The 23647-nt window shown below is 36.2% G+C and overlaps 1 protein-coding gene across 1 annotated transcript in view; it reads left to right on the top strand.

Moving 5' to 3' along the window:
- The window catches only part of LOC113230338 (collagen alpha-1(IX) chain-like), a 60095-nt gene that overhangs the window by 9861 nt on the left and 26587 nt on the right, over positions 1-23647 (top strand). The window contains exons 3-11 of the mRNA XM_026464233.1: positions 5909-6137; positions 12361-12553; positions 14187-14264; positions 15280-15366; positions 16072-16140; positions 17607-17645; positions 20946-21008; positions 21881-21943; positions 22830-22925. Coding sequence (XP_026320018.1) covers positions 5909-6137; positions 12361-12553; positions 14187-14264; positions 15280-15366; positions 16072-16140; positions 17607-17645; positions 20946-21008; positions 21881-21943; positions 22830-22925 — 917 coding nt within the window. The remainder of the gene's footprint in view (positions 1-5908; positions 6138-12360; positions 12554-14186; positions 14265-15279; positions 15367-16071; positions 16141-17606; positions 17646-20945; positions 21009-21880; positions 21944-22829; positions 22926-23647) is intronic.

Raw genomic sequence — 23647 nt, 5'->3', positions numbered from 1 at the left:
TTAAGACCGAAGCGATGACGCCTGCGCCAACAGCCACGCACACTAGAACTTTATAAAATAAAGTTTTATTTTTATTTTTTTAATCCGTGTAATATTACAAAATTAAAAAAGTAGGCAATAGTAATTCTAATAAGTTATAAGAAATAGAAATGCATAAAAAATAAAAGCTTGTAAAATATAACAGAGCATTATGTAGTCCGACCTGAGTCACGTGTAGAAAAAAAGTAGTATATTGGAGGGATTGTTGTAATTTTACATTCAATTTTAATTAAATAATCGTTTATATGTAATATTGCTGTTTAATTTCCTCGCAATCGAAATGAAAAGCAGAGTGTATATACTCGTTCATAAAACCCATTTTACCTTCGACTTAAGTATCCATCCTCGTCCGCGGCTCGGGTGGATCAAAGATCAGGAAAAATGACGCCTTTTAGGCACTTGTTGTACAATCTACTATTTCGGTGCTTTTAATAACTTTAAAAAAGGTTATAACTAAAGTTTTCGAATATGAAGTTCTGGGAATTGAAAGATTAAGATATTTTAAACCATATAAATGAATAACCATTAATAGAAAAAATTCCTTCGATCCGGCTGGATTCGAACCAATGTCATCCAGCAGACCGACGCCATCTTTGATTTTGGTTTTTAACAACTTTCTTGCCATTTTTGACACGTTTTGTTGGAAGACGTTGGTTCGAGTCGAGCCGGATCGAACGAATATTTTCTTAATGTTCGATCTTTGTATTAATTTATAACGAACGAATGGACGAATGTCACAAAAATAATTGGATATTATGGTGGTTGAACATCGTGACATTCAATAGATTTAAAAAATATGTAAATAAAAATAGTCTTTTTATCGATCGACGTATAAAGTTTTCTGGACAGAAATGAAACTCTAGTGACTGTTATAAATTATATTACAAGATCTTTTCATTATAAATCCAAACAAAACAAAACCAACCACGCACTTTCTCGTCAAATATGTTTTTCGCAATGGCGGCCGCCCGTTACCGTTCCGTTAATTCGATGATGATAGTATCGATTTATTTCTTATTTCCATAGAACTAATTCCTAAAGAAGCGAAGTAAGTTTTCTAACAAAATAAAATAAATTAATGTCACGATTCACTAAAAGATGGCGTACACTATAATGCTTACCATCGTGGTGAAAGAATTTCGCAATCCCCATGGACGAATGGCATAAGTGGAGTTACGCCAAACATGTTTATTGCTCTATTAGTTCATAGACTGTCTCCAATTCTTGTAACACTATCTACAATATTAGTCGCTAGAGTTACAATTACTGGAGAGGATATGTATATATTTTAACCGACTTCAAAAAAGGAGGAGGTTAAACTTTCCGCTGCATGTATGTTTCCAATTTCTCAGTCAATTGTGGGCCGATTTTGAAAATTATTTTTTTGTTTGTAAGGGTGCACTCTCATGGTGGTCCCATTGTCACCAAGTCAGAATCTGATGAGGGGATCCATGGAAATCGAGGAAAACCATCAAATTGTATAGGCTTGTCAGTGTACTTACAGATTTCTCCACCAATTATATATTTCTATTTCACATTATTGCTATTTCTCCGCCGATAAGTAAACTTTTGAAGTCGGTTTTTTTAATGAATAAGTTACGATTATTCTGTATCTAATGAAGCAATAGACGTTTTTAACATAACTCCACTCATGCCATTCTTCCATGAGGGGTAGAATTTGCTAATAGGCGTAAAGTATTCGCTGATTGTTGACCAGGGTGTGCCACATGTATATGAAAGCTTTAGTTAATTCATAATTATTATTCATTATAAGAATTATATGGAATCACACTTGTTTACAACTACAATATAAAGTGCAACAAATCGTACATAAGTTTCGTCCACTTTGTTCCGTGCCATGTGTTCCCTGTTGCCGGATCCACTGAAAATCAGCGTCGTAGCACTTCCAGTGAGACGACACCAAGCTGAGTGGATGACGGATTCCGTAACAGCACAGCACGCACTTTTTATGGCTTGTTACTTGTTTATTTGTTACAATATTAATACTTCTTATTTGTGTAATATGTGCACGTGTAATATTTAAATGTTATGCTTTAGTCTTTCTTTCCGTCTTATGTTATGTATCGTACAATTTAAATATATGTGTACTGTGTTGTTTTCGTGAATAAACAATTTCTATTCTATTCTATTCTAAAGCTATAGTACCTACCCACGTCTTGCGGGGAGGCTCCTTTCGTGCACGCCCGTCATATAAATATTGATGTAAGGCGGGAGAGTGGTTATTTCTTAATTTGGTGGGTGATGGTTCGAATTCGTTCGTCGTCATTTACTTTTATGAAAAAAAAACATAATAATTAGAAAAATATTTCAAAATTTACTTTATCTAATTTCAAACGCTAAAATTTTTGTAGCAGTAGAGCTCTTTGAGAAAGAGTTCGTCCAGAGGTACCCTCTCACCTTACCTATTTCTGCCGCCAAGCAGTAATGTCAGCGTTACTGTGTTCCGATTTTGAAGGGCAAGGGTGTTGGTGAAATTACAGGCACATGAGACTTGTCAACTTATAACTCAGGGCGACGGGCTCAGTGGAAGTGCCCCTCAGATCTTTGCGATTTAAAATTCTGAGTCTCAATTTAAGGCACTGCAACTATTAAAGACAGGCGTACAGCTTACCATCAGGCGCACGACTTGTTCATCCCGTCACTTGATAATATAAAAAAAAAGATGACACATTGGCCCGAATCATTTATTGCGTCCAGCGGTACCGACGACGTTGTTATACGTGTCGCGTCTTCATTACTCCACCAAGTCTGCGGATATTGTGGAGTACATGCGAGTGAAGGCCAACGCAAACCTGAGGGTCGAGCGGTTGGAGTCGCGCCACAATGTATATTTTAATTCATTTGTGGTGCGAGTACCAACTCAACACCTGTCGACCTTCATGAGAGAAGACTTTTGGCCGAAGGGTGTCATGTACCGGCGTTTCCGAGGACGGCTACCGGACACCCACGTTGCGTCACACGTCGAAGTACATACGTGTAAATAAATAGTATTATATGTATATTATCATGTTATATTGTATTTATGATTAGTCCGTAAGGTATTTATTTAATGTTTCTGTTATTGTTTTATTATATTATTGTTATATTATATGTATGTTAGTCTGTAAGGTATGTATCTATGGGTCCTAGTTGCCTGAAATAAATAAAAAAAATAAAAAATAAAATAACCTGCGGTCGCCAACTTATCAGCCGCTTTCTTTTTTGGAGAGACTTTAGACAAACATTTAGCAATTAGGATACGCAATATGATGTTTTTTACCCTTAGCTTCTGACGTGTTTGTTTCTCTTAAGTGACTGCAGTCCATTTATGTCTCCGGGTGACGGGCGCTGTGGTAGTGCCCCTCAGATCTTTGCGATTTAAAGCTCTGAGTGGCACTGCAACTGTTATGAACAGCAGACGCACGACTTGTCCGTCCTGTCCCTTGATATTATAAAAAAAATTAAATAAATTTTAAAAAACGGCCTTATCTAATTTCAAAGACTAAAATTAAAAATTTTCATCTCAAGCGATCTTTATGGATGAGGCTTGCTATTAATGTCCACATCTTGGCTCTATTATCTATAATTTCATAATATAATGTCTGCCCTTATACTTGAACAAAAGATCTCATATAACAACATTCCTTTCGCTTAATACGAGTTTAGTATTGCTATAGTAAGACAATTGAATATCGAGACATTTCGCCAGGTATTTCCCACCAGTCCCATATCTTTCTACAATGATTTTGTTTATAGTACGCCTCCCTTTCAACCTCTTGGTTATGCGAGCGAACCCGCGCAGGGACCATCTAAGTCAGGTCCTAGCCCCGGATCAGCACGTTTGCACGTACTTCATCCGGTTCTCTGTAAGGCCGTAGGTGAGGTGCCCCGGGGGCATGTACAGCACCCGCCCTATTTTCCAGATAGGTACCGGAGCTGTCGGCACGCTCACTTCCCGCCGCGCTCCGCACGACTAACGGTTGCCACCGCTGAGCTGCCAACTCTAAGTCGACTACCAAATCTCCTCATTGGTGGCGGAGCTGTAAGGCACGCTCACTTCCTAAATTCCGGAGGGACCGGAAGATGCCAAGCTCATCCTGTACTGGCTGTCTGGGTTAGTGCCGTAGAAGTCACGTAGCAGTGTCCTGCGACAATGTCCAAACATAGCTACCGACTTGAAGAGCAACTCACGTGTCCCGCGCGTTTCCTCGCCTAAGATCCTCAAGTAGACCGCTACTAAGACGCGCTAGCTGCGAGCGGGACGAACACCCAAGGGGCCACACACGACCGGGGCAGACGAACGTGTTCGTTCCCTGCAGCTAACCACAAACCCCGGCGAGTCAATACCCAAGACCGGGTCCGCCAGAGACGCTCGTGAAGGCGTATAAGTGGCGGAGAGCTTGACCCGGACGCCAAGCAAGAAAACGAAAGACTATATAAAATATAATGTACAAAAAAGATTTGTAGCGACTATTGCGATCCGTTACAGTTACATACATATATACATACATACATATAAAAGGCCTGTAAGAATTTTAATTCATTTGTGGTGAGAGTATCATGGAGTAATAAGGAGTTTTGACCAAAGGGTGTCATGTACCGACGTTTTTGAGGCCAGTTACCGATATCCGCGTTGCGTCACACGTCGCAATCGATACGTGTAAATAAATCAAATCATTTATTTCGCATCAATAAGTCCATACACATTACATAATAAAAAAATAAAAAATAATAATTAATTAAAATTTAATAATTAGAAACATAAATAAATTAATATAAAACAAGACCAATCTCATTGTTATTCAAGTAGAATTTGACAAATTACATTATAAACAAATCATCAAGATGTAAAAATAAATTAAATTAAACGTAAAGCTGAGTCCGGACCAACCAGACGGTGCAATCAACTTTGGCCGGTACAACAGTCAGAATAACTATGTATATTAGTCTATAAGATATGTATTTATGGGTCTATGTCATCTGTTTATAAATACATACGGACCGAGGTTTCAAAAAGGTTTAAAATTAAGTGCCTGATAAAAACATTCAACACAAACACAGTTATTTTACACGGTTTAATCTTCACTGTAGGGCTAGCACAACAGGGCGCGATACGCGCGAGAGCGATATAAAGCGTGGGATACTGCTATTCTCGCATAGACATCCCGCGCGGTATGTCGCTCTCGCGCAAGTCGCGCCCTGCTGTGCTAACCCTACTGGGTTTGCGGAGTGGCAAATAAATTTACTGTCATTTTGTTATGTTCGATATTTCGAGAGGTATCCGTAACGCATGCCTCAAGCTAACCCTCTTTTCAATTTGGACAGTACAGGATTATTTTACTTTTAACACAACCATCGCCTTTTGATAGCAGTGCGTAGTAGTATTTAGTACTGAGATTACCAATGGGTTATTTTAAGTGCCATCTTAGTAGTAAATCTGCCAAAGGGCACCTTTTGGGAATACTTAGTACTCTGCCCATCGAAGGGTAATTTTTGGATCAAATTAAATACTCGGTCCACCAAAGGACAATGCTGGGGAAATTTTGTATTCTGCTTACCAAAGGGTAATTCTTGAGTAAATTTTCATGGTGTCACCATCTCTGACAATCCGGGTTCAATCACGGGAGGATCAGTGTCGAAAAAAACAAACTTTTTTATATTTTCTGGGTTCTGACTATTTCTGGTCGCTGTTTCTGATTTCCATAACACACGTGCTTTAGTTACTTACTTTGGGATCAGGGCGACGTATGTTGTCTAATATTTGTATTTATTTATTTATAGATATTGTGTTTAAAAGGCTTTTTTCTTGCCATCAGCGCCGTTTGTAAAAAAATTGTGTATTAACAATAGCCAATATTCTATCTTACAGAACAACTCAGACTCCAATCAGAAATCGTCTTCACACAACAATCGGACGAGGCATTTGCCCCTTGCTCTCCTATTCGACCAGGCGACGTGGACTTCCAAACAGTGGACCTGATTGCCGTGTACCGGTTGGACCAGTTGAATACCACTGGTATTACGCTGGTACAAGGATCACAGGAGATGCAGAGAGCTTATCGAATTGGCGATGGCGCTAACTTAAGTTTACCTTTGAAGTAAGTGCATTAGAATTATAACTTTTTTTGGACTTCATGGGTTCATTTTACCCCTTTTTTTTCATGACAATGTTTTTATGATGCCATGTGACGGACGAACAAGTTGTACACATGGTGATAAGCAACACGCTTGTAAATAACACTTGCAATGCCACTCAGAGCTTTAAATCGCAAAGATCTGAATGGCACTGCCACTACACTCTTCACCCTGAGACATAAGTTCACTAGTCCCATGTGCCTGTAATTCCAATAGTATCATTAGGTACCCTTCAAAACCGAAATGCAGTAATGCTCACACTACGAACTGTTTCACAAGGAGCTCGACTGCCTCTATATTTTTCATGGGATAAAAGCACTTTTTGACGTATGGTCAGAGATGGCTTTATTATACGAATAACCCTTGGACACCAATTATTTCCATATCATATATTACATATAATATCAAAAATACGTTGGTCTACTAAATCAGAATTTTCCCGGAACTTCCATGGGGACCAATGAATCTTTTCAGAGTTGGTGGAGTGAAAATGAACATTCCCAGCTTTGTTGCCGACCGCTTTTTAGTACAATCAAGGGCACACCAAGCTCGACACATTGGACTTTGGACTTATTACAAAGGGCGTAGAGTTGAATGTTATATGTACAATCGTCCTTTACAACATTTATAAACAAACTAACAATTTTAACTACGACTAGTTCGTTCCGTCACCTTATATATTCGAGTCTCTTTTTGTGTTATTTATTTTATTTTATTTCTTTTCATTCATATTACTTTTTCTGCTTGTATCTTGTTAGCGTTGCAATAAATGGTTTCTATTCTATTCTATACAAATAGTCAATTAAACGACAAAATTGTAAATAGTTTGTCAGATTATATGCAGAAAAAAAATGGCGACTTAGAGTTTTTACTTTGATAAACAATTAGTAGAAACAGGGGTTTAAATAGTAACTGAACTTGAAAAACAAAATCTGTTTGTCGTAAGACTTGTCTTTCGCATTACTCAATAAGCCGGGAGAATTTTTAAATACAACCATTAGTCAAAGCATCGAGTACTTATATAACCAGAAATGGGGAGAAATAAAGGCCATCCATCCCCAGCAACTCATCAGTCAAATGGTACTGATGTCACCTTTAAATATATCACTCTCGTTTGCGCTGAAATCACAAATTAGAAAGCTGAAATATTACAGTGCTGAGCAACTGATCTCTGTGTACGTCTCTGTATATTCCAAAAATATTCTGTATTTATTGTAATATGTCTCTAACTATGGGGGTTGTTCCATACGGTGGTATGGGAAAAACAGCAAAACATCTAATTACAAAACAAACGGTATCACATTTAATCGGAAATAAAATTTTATACTACTAATTACGTTATTCACACATGTCGGTATTTCATAATGAAGCCCATAAATTGCCTGTGACACGTTGTGACGGCACCGTGTAAGATAACATGACGCATCGTTCTCGGAATCAGTCGATTAGAGTTTATTAAAAACTAGAGGCACTAGTTATGGGTCTCGTTAATAGGCAAATATATACCTACACTAAATGCACACTATGTTAAGCAAGGAAAGGAATACATTGGGTGTTCTTTACTGAAATGTACTGCGCCAAAGAGGTATGAAAGTGAAAATTAAGATAACCAGAGCAAATAAGGTCCTCCTAACTTCAAATTCAATTATTTATATGATTTAAGGTTTGAAATAATTCAACTAAACTAAACACGTAAAACTTCATTTGTTTCTAAATAAGAAACAGTAAAAAGTCCCTCAGTTTTTGCAGTTTATTAAAACTCATATTTCAAATAAGGCCCATATAGTAACCTAGTCATTCATCGCAATTATACACCTCAACAAGAATAGAAATATATAAAATACAAACCTTCTTAAATAACTCAATCCTTTAAAGCTAAATAGAAACTATGACTCTCAATATTTAAAACAAAATTTGATGTTGTTGATGCCACCGCGTTATTGCGTGCTAATTGGTCCATAGTCCATTCTGTACATGTGCGTATAATTTCGTGTCGTTGAAATTAATTTAAATCTACTTTAGGATTCCCTGGCCTTATTATCCATAGGGCTTTAATTGACTAAGTCACCTTTTTATCCTTCAACTATTGCAATGTTAGTCAGATTAGGTAGTGACTCTATTTGGTTCGTTTGAAGGCATTACTGAATAGATACTTTCTAGATGTTTATACGTTTGCCTATATCAAATTTGAAGCCTCTAGTGATCAGAAGGCTTATGGCTACTTCAGCCAAAGAGTAAACTTACTCAACCACAGAGGAAACATTGCCAGTGAGCATGATGGCGTCAACGATTTTTGAAAATTTTACATTTTGCCATTGCCTTTTTTTTTGCTTATTTTTTATTTATTTATTTGTATTCAGGTTACAAAAGACCCATAAATACATACCTTATAGACTAACTAACATGATAATATAATAGAACACCAACACTATTTATTTATTTAGACGTATGGACGTATGGACGTGTGACGCAACGTGGGTGTCCGGTAACCGTCATCGGAAACGACTCTTTCACGAACAATTAAAATTTACACTGTGGTGGGATTAACATTTAGCACACTTAATTATTATTTCCTGTATACTTACTTTTACATTAAAATGATTTTTAACTCACTAGCTCGGAAAGGCTTTTTCTCATTAAAAAATAAAAGTACAAGCACGAATAAAAATTGATGAGGTGTAAATTTAGAACGTATCCGAAGATAAACTTTTTCTTCTGATTAAAAAAACTGATGTCATTTTCAACTGTTTTTCTTTCATCTACCATTTTCCTCGCTAATAGTGAGGTGAAAAGTTGTGTTTCGCTCGGCAGCAAAGTTGTTTTACGTCTCGTGGCTTGAAACCCTCGCTACGCTCAGGAATCTGTTTTAACTTGGCTTCCTTTGCATGCTCAGGTTTCAATACAAGCACTTGCGATAAACAACAACTTTGCAACCTTGCATAACAAACAGCTATTGTGTGTAGTGTAGCAGTCGTTTTAATATCTAATACAAGAATATTTGACTGTTTAGCCTGTTCATGGACGTAATCGTTACTTAACAATTAATAACAAGTCGACGACCTCTGTGGTCAAGTGCCTTGCGCACCGATTTTCAAGATCTCGCCATCTCTCAAGTCCCGGGTTAGATCTCCGGCCGATGATTCTTGTAAAAAACTAATTTTTCTGTATTGTGTTTGATCTGGGTGTTTGGGATACCGTCGTTGTTTTCGATTTCCATAACACAAGTGCTTTAGCTACTTACATAGCCTTGAAGAAGGAACTCTTGACCATATGTTTTTTAACAGTTTATCGTATCCTGTTTGTATGATCTTCTTCCAAAATCTATCCCTTGTCTTACATATTTCTGTAGTATTCTTTCTCCCCGTAATCCTCCTATTCTCCGTATCCTATTTGAATCTAAACTGCCTCCAGGGCCGAACGGCTACCATGCCACTGCCACGCAGCGGTCCCAGGTTTGATTCCCGGGCCGGGAGAAATATTTGTATGGCCCACATTTATTTCTCTCGTGAGTTTGGGTGTTATTTGTGGTTGTTTATGTGTGTGTCCATGGCACCCGCGACACATGGTTTTCATAGTGCGGGACTATGTTGAGTGTGTGCGTTATTATTATTATATTATTATTATTATCTAAATATATTGATCAAAATAACATACATCCTCAATATTTATTAGCTACCCTGCATGTTTTTGTAGTTTTCATAAGTAGCGTCCTTTTCATGTATACTGCTTTAGTAGGTACAGGGATATTCTAGCTCAATGAAACAACGTTTGTTTGCTTCACGCACACGTGCGATACACGCCCGCTTACACCACTATCGCACCCCGGACACTCGATACAATGGTCGAAAGTTATTTACCTACTACTACTACATGCAGCAAGGCGCCATCTGCACACGCGCAATGTGTTAGTGACGTGACAAGGTTACCCGTCACTTTCTCGTACAATTTACGTTACTGGGGCCTTACCATGAACTCTTATTACGATTCAGTTTAGGACCTAAAATGAATTGTTGTGAGACAGCGCTACATGAAGTGTATATCACCATCCCGCTTTTTTGTCGTTACGAACTTATACTGACCTGTAATAAGAAATCGTGGTAAGGCCCCTGGTCAGAATAGCAACAGAGCGAAAATTCTTAAGCGAATCGTTTATCTTTAATTATATTAAAAGAATCCTAATAATTACACATGTTCATTAGATATTAATATCGATGTAATTATATTTTTAATGTATTATATTTTTCATTAATTGAGTAACTAAAATAATATTGAAGATTTATTTAAAAAATATATTAACAGCACTTAAAAGATTGTATTTTGGACAGGTTTTAAATAAGGTAACCAAGATATTTGAAATTGCGTGTCCAAGTTTATCATTACCTAGTCAATAATTAGGTATATTCACTACGTAATATTTATCGGCAATACATATTGAAAATTCGAGAACCTTTGTCTACTAATTGACGAAATTATGGCGTCTCATTATATTGATATAATAAATCTGTATTAGACATTACTCTGCACTAAATAAAAGAAGAAAACAATAACTGAATGAGTTTCAGACAAGTTTTTGTCATCTTCGTTTCATCTTTCGGAAAACTAAAGAAACTCCTCTCTTTCTCCCGTTTAGTTGATAAGAAACAGCCGTATAGAGCACAATTCACGACCATTCTATATAGTAATGTACAATGATGTTATGTATTAATGTACAAGTTTCGTGATAAATAAATGAAAACTATATTCAAATATCAAAGTCGTCTTGATGCGAAAACGGCTCGCCGACAGCCTTGTTGTCGTTCAGTCAATGTGACCGTCAACGTGCGGGTCGCGGTGCGGTATTTAAATCTAGGGAGGGGCGGAGAGTGTCCATTCTCTTACTTTTTTGTTCTCTGCCTCTGTCTCATGTAATCATGGCGGGAACGGCGGGCCGCAGTGTAACTTATATTGTGTATTGTCTTTGGTATATTATGGCAAAGAGTTAGACAAATTATGTACCTCGTGTTTTGTTTTTGTCCGTTGCATTGTACAACCGATCATTGTCGTTTGAGTGCGTTCCGGGTACAATTTTCACGTACCGAACCCGGACATTGGTAGAAATGTCCTCAGTAGAACAGAAGCCAAAACCTACAAAAATTTAATTGAATTTGGAGCAAAGCAACGTATGTGATATTTATTTATTTATATGTAAAAAGCTTCCTAGTAACCTAGTCTGAGGGTAAAAATGCAGCTTAAAAAAAGAGCCATGCAAAAAATATAGCTAACTTTTTATTAACAACCTGCTGTACTAGTTCAGGAAAACTTTAGAGTTCAGAACGCGTGTTATCAATTCGTGATCTTAGTTTCTGATTTATTTAACAAATGTTTAAAGAGTTCATCCGGCTGACACCGGATGTCTAGCTCTAATTACAACAGATGCACAACCGCAACGTTTCGGAGAATTAATATCAGACAGGGTCCATGTCATGTTTCAATATTCTACTGAGATTGACCTGGTATGGTAGGTTCAATGTAATTTAGTTCAGTGGATTGATTTAGAAGTTTAAGAACTTTAGTTTAACCTTAGAACCATGGACCAATCAAGAGGACTGTTAATCGATAATTGAGTATGAGCGTTATTACAGATCACAACTTATATTATTATATAGGTTGAAATTCAATTCAATTCAATTCATTTATTCATTCGTTATTACAGGTACATGATATAGATGGTAATAATAATTTTATGGAATCTCTGCAATAAGCCAAAGTGGCATACGAAGTCAATTAAATAAAAATGTAATGTCAAAATAATAATAAAAGAAAAATGGATACAATGTCAAAAAACTAATAATAATTAACAAGTCTAAAAATATCAATAAGTAAATGGTACCCAACTGTCAGCATTTACCTATTCTAAGAAACTGTCATTAAAATATTCTTCTATGCTATAGTAACACTTGTCAATTAATAATTGTTTTAATACATGCTTGAATTGCATCCCACTAAGATTTTTTTATTGCGTCTGGAATTTTATTAAATATTTCGGGTGCCATATCAACAACGCTATTTTTGTATAGGGCCGTTTCACACATACTCGTATTTCTTCCGACCATATATTTCCTGGTACGAAATAAGTGCGCTTGTGAACTTACTTTTTCTGGGAATTCCGAAAAAATTTCGTCTTATATCTACATTTTTTTATTACAGAGATATTTTCCCCAACGGCCTACCTCCCCACTTCAGCGTAGTAGGTACATTCAACACGCGAGGCCTGCAACGTCGCTGGAGTTTACTCAAAGCAAGAACCGACAGTTTGCAGTTCTCTCTCTCGCTGCTGCCTTCCCAGAAGAAAGTTGGTGTTTTCGTACAAGGGGCGAAGGCTATGTTCTTAGCTCCGAAGGTATGATGCTTTAACCGAGGAATAACAAACAGAGCCGTATTAGCCTAAAGTATGCACCTGTTTGGTGTATTATACTACGTTTTGGCATCAAATGCTATTATAATGAAAATTGATGCAATGATATAATTATCTATTGTCGTTCTTTTTTGTCAGGGGGCATTATGTTCCCAGTAGTTGATTGAGTGAATGTACGGGTACACAACCCTGGCACTCCAGCTTCTATTATCGTAAACCATATTCCTCCATGATAATAGAGTCCTTTTTTATCCAATACCATCCATACCGCCTCGGCCTCCCTTTCACACCACGCCTATCCACGCCTCTTCCTTCTTCCCTTCAGCATCCGCCAATCTAAGGTCTGTAAATAAAATCCGGACATTTTTCAATTGAGCACGATAATTATTATTTATATTTTTAATTTATTGAGCTTGGCTACATGATCATCAGCTTAAAACTACATAACAATAATTTTAAGAGAACGGAGTAAACCTAAACACGAAAATGTAAAAAAATAATAATAAAAATAAAGTACTTACAAAGGGTAAAAATTCAAAATATTAATATATATAATACCTATTATACCTACTATATTATAATGCTAAATAATACCTATTATACAAATTGAAATTTTTTAAAGAGTCCCTGTACAATATTAGGTAAATTATCTGTATTTATAATATCTTTGTTTATACAAATAAATAACCATCGCTGGAGATTAAAAAATGGACAATTGAAAAATAAATGATTGAGACAGGCAAGAAGCGGAGGTAACAATTATTCGTTTATTTTTTTTATTTCACATTAACCGTTATGAAATAATATTTGGAGGGAAGCGATTGAGATTATGTTTAATATATATTTTTTTATCATTAATCATCAATGCGTAAATTGTACTCATACTTATTTTTAATTCAATCGGCAAAGAAGATGCGTGGCTAGAGCGAATTTCGGGCATTAAATAGTCTTAGCTCGTCATTCGGGGCTCTGACGGGGTGGATAATGTACTTCCCTAGCTAAACGCGGGATTCAAATATTCTAGGGTGCTCTTTTTTTAACGCACCCAGATTACACCAGAGAAATTAATGTAGGCCATACAAAAATATTTCACCCGGCCTGAGAATCAAACCCGAGACCTCTGCGTGGCAGTCTAACATGGTAACCGTTCGGCCCCGGAGGCAGCTTTGTGATCAAGTTAGTTGGCCACTGTTAACGTGCCAGCTATACTCGAGCCAAGCGGGATGTGGGGAACGGATGGCAAACACCCGGACGGAATGACTCTCATACTTTGGAGTATGGGCCGGGCACTGGTGTGGGACGCTACATGTGCCGACACACTTGCCCCATCCCATCTCCAGCACACCAGCAAGAGGGATGGCTCCGCAGCTGAGCTGGCGGAAAGAATAAAAAGTAATAAAGGTGGGAACGGTGCCAGTATCTTGGGCACCTTGCCGCTGGGACCCAATTTTATTCATATAATTTAAAAATCCTAATTTTACTGTCTTTTTTACCTTACTTGTTATGTTATCAAATAAAAATAATTAAAAAGCATAATAAATTTAAAAATATTAACCCTTAATAACAATAGCGTGAGAAGGAAAATTAAAATTTTGTAAAAAACATTATTATTTTACAGCTATTCTCATCGGGCTGGCACAAAATCCACGTAGCGATCACCAATAACACCGTACACCTTGCTGTTGATTGCATAGAGGTTAGTTTTATGTCATATTATGTCGAAAAAAAACTTTCATTCAATTGTTTGAAAAGTATTTATTTTCAAGTTCAAAAGTTACTCATACCTGTGTGATATTTTGTCAGTTATTTGACAGTCATCGAGTCGAAAACGGCACTTTACAAATCCGAAGGTAGCCGATTATGGCCGATGGTCCTTTTTTATTGTGTACGTATTATAATCACAGAACAATAAATACAGTAGAAGTGCTTAATGCATGAGCCAACAGTACGTGGAGTTCCATATAATTGAGTTCAGTCCGCCATTTTAGCTTAGTAGTAAAATGTCGTAGAAAAATGCCTTACTTTGCTACTTTGGAGTGAAAAATGTTAGTCCCGCTCGTAATATAATCCACGGTAGTGTTTCATATCATCGTTGTCTTATTTTATTTAATTTTAACAAATTTTAAATTTTCTGTTTGACGTAACATTTTTTTTTGTAACGAGAATCGAAAATAAACGTTATTTCGCTTGCAATATGATTGCTTCTTTTTTGGTCAACTAAGTAAACATCTTGAATCCGTTATCGTTCTGCTATTGACCGCTAGATGGCAGCACATTGATTGAAATCTCAATTATTAATATATAAAATCAAAACTTTAAGCGATATGCCTATAGAGTAAAGTTTGAATTATATTAATAGTCCAGAATTTGTTCCATCTTTATATATTAGGAACTGCGAAAATCATTATCCAGATTTCATAGTATTTAAATTATGAATGTGTAAGTTTTGGTGAAGCAGTTCTGATAGTAATCGTGGCTTAAGGCTCTTTCAATTGTTTTTTTCTTCCGTGATTATAATACAGTTGTAAGAAAACCGGTAAATTTCTGTTATGGATTCACAGGCAAAATAATCTATTGCTACTTGCCCATCACTAATACCATATCCATTCCATAATAATTCCCATATCGCTTATATTTGTAGTACAAAAAAGAACTAACAATCTTTTGTTAACAGTTTTACTTTGAACAGCAGGTTTTTATAACGTTTACAGCTGAAGCCGGAGTACATAACCGGTCACGATCTGAGCAACGCCACGTCCATCACTATAGTGTCCAACGAAGACGGCACACCCGCTCCTGTAAGTTATATTATACAGGATCAAAGGTACAGTCGGTGCCCTAAGACACTTGACCCCTAACTGTCTGTTTGTTTCTGAGTAGATCATTGTAAAGAAAGGTGTTAAACAACTTAGCCTTTAACCTGTGAGTCTTTTTGCATCATTAGCGAATGATGTTTTACAAAACTATTGTTGAATGCGTAAAAAGGCTCTGAGAACCAAAAGGTTGGCTTGGCAGTCAGGTATCTCAGGGCGTAGACTGTATGTCAGGCGTCTAAATTCAAAACAGCTGAAACACCTGAAAGGCCGTGTCCACGCTTCCGGCTTCCACTTTGTTGAACTGTTTTCGTAGTTATAAACCTCTTTGTTACCTGCTTCCACTTGGGACAGTTTCGTAGCTGCATTGCCGTAGACCATCGCGTAGCACTGCATTTTCTAAGTTGCTACATACATAAATAAATCTCTAGTGACACTCGAGATTTCATATTTCATTTGCAGTACGCCCGACAACTATATGGGTTACAATATAAAATTTTTCAAAACACATAAATTACGCGCAGAAATATTTTAAAACGCGTGCTTATTTCGCTTTTGGACTCGTTCTAGAGACTCGGTCGGTAGAGACAGCCGTTATATGAGTAGGTAAAATATGTAATGGGCATTACGACCTGCGCAGACTATTGTCTGAAGTTTTAAGTAATTTGTCATGAAAATGTCCATTTTCAGATCGATCTCCAATGGCTTTCGTTGAGTTGCAATCGATATAACCTGACTAAGGAGAGCTGTGAAGAAATTGTGAGTGTTGTTTTTTTTAATAACGTGTTTAAGTGCTTCCTTCGTAAGTGTTGAGGTCTAATTATCTATTACGTTTTTATAATTATTTGTAACATTAAAAAGGGGTAATTTAAATTTCGACATTCGAACGTTTATGATATTTTTTATCATACCAAGTGATGGAACGAACAACTCGTGCGCCTGGTGGTAAGCGACACGCCGGTCCATAACAGTTGCAGTGTTACTTAGTGCTTTAAATCGCAAAGATCTGAGTGGTACTGCCACTGTGCCCGTCACCCCGTGCCCATTGTTCAAGGTTGGAATGTATAGGCATTAACTATCGGCTGCAGTTCCTTAACATATTAAATTTAGTAGCGATAAAGCACCTTGTGAAAGAGTTCGTCCAGGGAAGTACTGCCATCTTAGCTATTTCTGCTACCAAGCAGTGATATGAACATTACTGCGTTCTGGTTTTGAAGGCTAAGGGCGATGGTGAAATTACAGGCACATGGGATTTATTTAAAATAAAATGTAAGTGCGCATTTGACCTCCATCTCACCCGTTGGAAAGTAAGGTCCAGACGATAACATTGACGATGGAGCATGCACTCCTAAGTAATGCCAATTCACTCTCGCCTTGAAAAGGTCTAAGTTATAACGTTCAGGGAACAAGTTTGCAGGCAGAAAATTCCACTCCATAGCCGTTCGTCATATAAATGTGGAAGCGTAACGCTTCGTGCGAATCTTTGGAATATCCACAACATATGGGTGGAACCCAAGCCTACGCCTAATCCCCCGGTGATGTTAATTAAATCGTGTAATGCCATCGCACACTCTCAGTGATATATAATGTAAAATACCGATAAGTAGGCAACTTTACGGCGGTGTTCAAGGCTTTGCAGCCTTCACTAATTCCGAGTAGTTGACTCGGAACTTACAGTTGGTAAGCCTCTTGGCACGATTGTCAATTGAATAAAAGTGGCCAGTTGATATGTAGCAGAGCCAGAGCCACTTGTCAACTTACGTCTAATGGTGAGGGGCGCAGCGGCAGTGCACATAACATCTTTGCGATTTAAGGCTTTTAGTAGTACTGCAACTGCTATGAACAGGCGTATTGTTTACCATCAGGTGCATGACTTGTTCAAAGCAATGATATTTCCAGCATTCCGGAGTATGTATTGAAACATACACATATCAAAAGTGCCAATGATCAAGTACGTTTTTGCTAATTACTGAAAATCAGCTTTCTTTATTTTTTTTTATCATCAATGAATTTCATTGGCTAATTTCAATTTCAAATTTGAATTATAAAGTTGACCAATAAAAATACCATCGGTGATAAAAAGAAATTGAAAAAAAGAAAAAAATTCTGTAATTGTCAAAACGTTCTGTAATTGTTGAAACTTGCTTGATGTGTGTACATGGATGTATTGATACTTTTGGTTAGTTCTATCCTTGAAATACTTGTAAAAATGTACTCTTTTTCAGGAAATGCCTATGCCGATAATAGCAACCCAAGCGCCTCTGGTATGATTATCAAACTTATTGCTGTAGCACATAAGTTTTTTCTTTTATTTCTTACATACTAAATGAAACTATTTTCTCGGATCTAAATAAAGTATAGATATTTGTTTTTTTAAACAAACTAAGTTTTCGGGTTCTTTACATGACGTCCTAAATAATGGTTAGGTCAAGAGTAGGTATCCTTAACTTACGAGCATGTATGACAGCGTCGATGCGCGTTAATGGGGCGAAGTATGTGTGTCAGAATGAGTGTCGGGTTCTGGAAAAATAAAATATAGTTATTTTTGATACAAGTGCGGAAAGTTAGTCATTATTCACGAGTCTCGAGGCATCGAGTCAAGACTCGAGACAAGTGAAAATGACAAATCCGCATGTGTATCAAACAACGTTTTTTCATACATTTGCGAAAAACCTACATTGAAAGTAAAATAAAACAGTATTTAAAAAAAACCTCATTTTATTCCTTTGTCAATAACAAAATCAAATCGTAAAAAAGTTAATGAAAAAGGCGGGAATGTAAACGATGAAAAAAATTAGTACTTTTTTGGCCGACTTTTTTTAATATGGCAACTGTTGCCATTATTCAGCCACATTAAAATTACTATTTTATATGATTTTATATTACTTTATTTTCTACATAATCGCTACTAAGGAGCATTTACTTCATAGGTGTAAAAATGCGGTCTCTCCATAGATATAGTATAGTAATGACGAATGACATACGTCACAAAGCACATAAATATGAAATAAATATACAATCTCTTTAGTTCTATGTTTAAGACTTAAAACAACAATAAATTTAAAAAAAAACTGGAAAAGTAAAAAGCACTAGTGCGAGAAATCCAACTTTCCGCACGATTTGTAGTGCGAAAAATACCACGTTTTGAGCAACTGTATTAAAAAATATTTTTCCGAATGTTTTTCCACATTTGCCAGTTGACACCTATCAAAAGTTGATGATACTGAATGAAAACGAAGGAGTCGTTATAAAGATTTTGTTTACCTGTGATCTTTTTTCGCTGCATATATACAGCGAAAAAAAAAGATTTAAAATGATTGGACAATATTGTCCAATCATTTTAAATCTGGTTTTATTCTAACTTGGTTTTAGCTATACTATTTTATTTTATAATTCACGCTAAATAAAATTTAATATATATCTGAACGTAGAATATAATATGAGCTTTCGAATTGTATATTTCCAAATTATCGGAAAATTTTCAGGGAAAATTTTCACTATGTATGTATGTAAACATGTAAACACATGTGGCAATAAAATTAAATAAATAATATACATAGGCAACCACAAATTACACCCAAACTCACGAGATAAATAAATGTAGGCCATACAAATATTTTTCCCTGCACGAGAGACGAACCCGGGACCTCTTGCGTGGCAGTCCAGGATGGTAGCCGTTTGGCCACAGAGGTAGTTATTTAAATATTAATATATTTGTGATAATTTCATTTTACTATTTATCTATAATTAATTTTCAACCTAAGCTCTGTTAAGCCTTTGAGGTGCATCTGAACGTGTCGTAGACCCTATCTTTGCTCCAGAACTAGACGCAGTGGTCAAGAAAAAGTCCATCTATTTTAAAATTATTAGGATTCCAGAGTTAGTAGAAAGACAATACGACGACTGGTAGAGATCGTGTGCTTTTGAAAGATCAAATCAAATCAAATCAAAATTATCTTTATTTCGTAGGTAAACAAATTACACTTGAAATCGTCACATTTAACATATTTTTACAGCCATACCGCCTTATCGTTTAAGTAATCAGTAACAGCGTAATATCCTCCCTCAAGTAAGGTAGTCTTTACATGTTTTTTAAACTTATCAAAAGATAGATCTAAAACAGCTTTTGGAATCTTATTATAATACTGAATTCCTTGCCCCACAAAAGAACGCATGACCCTTTGAAGTCTAAATTTCGGTAACACGAGTTTCCATTTATGTCGAGTATTAAAATTATGTATGTCACTTCGTTTATTGTATAATTCATTATTAAGTCGTATAAAAAGTATACAATTGTAAATAAATTGTGATGCAGTGGTCAATATACCAATTTCTTTAAAAATCTCCTTAAGTGAGGTACGTGAACTTAATTTATAGATTGCTCTAATAGCACGCTTCTGCAAAATAAAAATTGTATCAATATTGGACGCTGCGCCCCACAACAAAATCCCGTATGACATTATATTATGAAAGTAACTGAAGTACACGGTTCTGGCTGTCTCGATGTCAGTAAGTTGTCTCACTTTTCGCACAGCATAAGCAGCAGAACTAAGCTTACCGGCCAATGTCGAAATGTGTGGATTCCATTGCAGTTTTGAATCCAACTTTATTCCCAAAAAGATGGTGGTGTCCTCCAAATATAATTGTTCATTATTAATTGTAATGTCAGTTGTTACATTCATTACATTAGGTAACGTAAACATGACACATTTCGTTTTCTTGGAATTGAGCTTCAGATTGTTTACGGTAAACCAATTCTGAACCTCCGAGAGAGCACTATTTACATCGTCATAATTAGATTTATTTCTATCAATATTAAATATTAAGGAAGTATCATCTGCAAATAGCACAATCTCACAGAGATCCTGTACAAAATAAGGAAGATCGTTGATATAAATTAAAAACAAGAAAGGTCCTAAAATAGAGCCTTGCGGGACCCCCATTCCTACGATGATCGTACGTTTTAGTCAGTTACGACAAAAAACGCAGATACGTCAGTTAGTGAGAAGAGCAATGATATTTTCTGAAAGAAATAAAGAAAGAAAACTGTTTATTGTACAAACACAGATACGTATATGCACAAAAAAACAAGAACAATAATAAAAAAAAAAAAGATTAAAAACAATTTACATGATTTATGCAGTAATTTACCGACATGCGCGTCGCGATTGGTACAATCGGGACATGCTTAGCTTTAGTCACAATCGGTTTCTTAAGCCGTGTTGTGGCGCTGATTTTCAGCAAGCCTTATTTTTGTGTGAGCTACTGACAGCAATAAATCAATAACTAAATAAACAGTTAAGAAAACCGACATAATACAAAATGTACATATAACTATACAGGCACGTGAATTACTTATAATATGCAAAATAACGTTTCTGACATGTATCACACACGAGTTGCTATGTGTACGAGAATTGTCGTAAAACTGGCAATCCTGCAGTACGACAAGGCGCGCGAGATGTAACATAGTAGCGCGAGATGTTACTATTCTCGTTATGTTGCTTCTCACGTAAGTCGCGCCGTTTCGTGCTTGCTCTATTGACTTATTTATAAAATTTCAGTTTGGTTTCGAGTCGTCAGCGAGCGTGGATGCAGTTCCTCCCTGCAATGTTTCTTGCCCTCCAGTGAGTTCTATTACATATAAAAAAATATATATATTGTATATTTTCAGAGTAAATTGTTACTCTAAAGGGTGGTGTAAACAAGTCACTTTACAAGAAAATATCTTACTGGTCCGGAGGAATAATGTTTTTGTTATCTTTACTTGACTATTGGTGTACTTAAGTGTTTTTATTGAATGTCAGGAAGTTTCATCAACATGATATTAATTTTTTTTTTGTGAAATTACTCCACTAGTTTATGATATTGATTAATACAAAAGGTTCAGAACACTTACAAAATATTTCTTTGATCCACTTTCATACATTTCTCATAGATGGCGCTACGGCTAAAAAGTCATTGAAAACCAAATACGTCCGCCGGTTCGTTCCGTGGCTTAGTTGGCATAGCGTCTGGCACGGTTTGCTAGAAGTCGTCGGTTCGAATCCGGCCGGATCGAAGGATTTTCTTCTAAGTGTTCGATTTTTGTATTAATAATTATTGGTATACTTGGTGTAATAAAGTCACATGTGTACATTCGTCAAAAGTGTTTTTATCACATGATAGCCGTAAATACGAACTACATGAAATAAATTTTGTGAGATTTCATTACTCTTATTTAAGCATAAATTAATAAATTTTCAGATGTGACATTTTTACACCTACAGTGGGAATTGGAAATAAAAATTTATTACTACAATTATTGTCATTGTTACTGCGTGAAAGTTTACAACTTGCATAACAAATTACAATGAATGCAAATATTTTGGTTGTGAAAAAATTGTAAATTTATAAGGAATAATTTCTGGTTGATAACATTAATTGGCCCACATCGTTTGTTACAAATACTTGTAACAAATTCGCAATTAACACTAGTCTGATGATGATTGTTTCTCAGGGACCCGTTGGACCTCCGGGCTTGCCAGGACCACCGGGGCAAAGGGGGCCGACAGGTTTGCCGGTAAATTATTAACTCTTTTTATCTACGTCTACTTCTTTTCTCATCTCAATTCGCGTAACATTGTCTGAATAATAAAAACATTTTGTTGACTGTAAATTATAATTCAGATTTGTTATTAGTTTATAATTAATTACGAAGAACTCTTAAAATCTTAGGGTTGGTGTTGTTATAATGAGTAATTATACTGAAAAAAAGAATGGATTTCATTCAAGCAAATTTTTAATTGAATCAATGGCAATTTGATTAAATTCATTACTTAAAATTGTTGGTGCCACCATTGTACTTGTTGTTGCAATCATTGGGCTTGGTAGGCTCAAATGGAAACAAGACACATTATCGCCTTATACGAAATGTTGTTCATATCAATAACATTCTTTTTTATAACGTCTATGTTATGCTTCTTTATTATCGCTTTTATGTTCTTTTAACCCTGAACGTATTTAATCTAAATCACAAAAAGGCTAATAACATAAGGGGATAAAAAAAAATCATCATCCACAGCCCGACGTCACCCTCTTCTGGGTATACATATATATATATCTACAGTGGGTGATATATATATATATACCTAGGCCTCCCGTAATTTGTGCCATCCACCACAATCCTGTGCTAGTCTCACCCATCTACCGCCCGCAACTTTGACAATGTCGTCCACCCATCTCGCTACAGGACGTCTCACGTTTCTATATCCATTTCTTAGCCACCATTCGGTTACCGCCTTACTCCACCGGTGTTCACCACGTCTCGCAACATGTCCCGCCCAGCTCTATTTTAAACTCCTTATCCGATTTCGAGGCACAAATAATATTATTATATTAATATTAAATATAAATTTATTAAATTAACATCATGAATGTGTACAGTGATTTTGATTTTATTTACGTAGGGTATAAGAGGTGAAGTCGGTCCTCCAGGGCCGATGGGACCTTCAGGGCCGAAAGGAAGCATGGGAGAAAAAGGCGAACCAGGGGACATTAGTAACGTGAGTACCTAGATCTTTTATTATACTTACTTTTCTTCACTGCCAATTGGTGTAGAAATTGTGGATAGGTATCTATTACAGGTACCTATTTTCACCTAAAAACAGAACTGCAGTATTTAAGATTATGTTGAAAATGCTGCGCAGTCATATACAGGGGACTACATTTTTTGTCCCATAGAATTCACTCGTTGATTCGCTGGTTAGCAAAATGCTTAACAAGTGTTAAAACGACCTTGTTTAGAGCTTAAACATTCTACTCGCAACCTGTAGATCAACTTTCTGCGTGCCCAGTATAACAATGTGGTGGTGCGCTTGGATGACATTCATGCCATCATGCGCAAGCAAGTAGCATCCTTGATGATGCGCGTGCATGCCGGCGATAAGAGTTTTATTTAATATTTTTTTTCATTTGCATTTTTTTTTATTACTTTAAAATGTTACATGCACCCATTAAGGTTATAACAAATGTTAAGTCTTATAAGCTAAAATTAAAAATAATAATACAATTTGAATACAAGAATTACATTTAATAACACAATTTGAACGCAAGTTAATAGGTAAGTATTATAAGGTAAGCAATATTACTTAAGAGCATGGGTTCCCAAACTTGTTGTCTCACCGCCCACTTAGGCAAGACAAAAAAATTTTAACGCCCACCACCACAAAATATAATTGAAAACATGTATTTTTTGTATTCAATATATATATTCAATATTCATTTA

Source organism: Hyposmocoma kahamanoa, unplaced genomic scaffold (assembly GCF_003589595.1).
Source record: "Hyposmocoma kahamanoa isolate Upper Pololo Valley unplaced genomic scaffold, ASM358959v1 101, whole genome shotgun sequence".
In the NCBI taxonomy this organism is placed as follows: domain Eukaryota; kingdom Metazoa; phylum Arthropoda; class Insecta; order Lepidoptera; family Cosmopterigidae; genus Hyposmocoma; species Hyposmocoma kahamanoa.
This window is presented reverse-complemented; position numbering and strand designations above follow the sequence as displayed.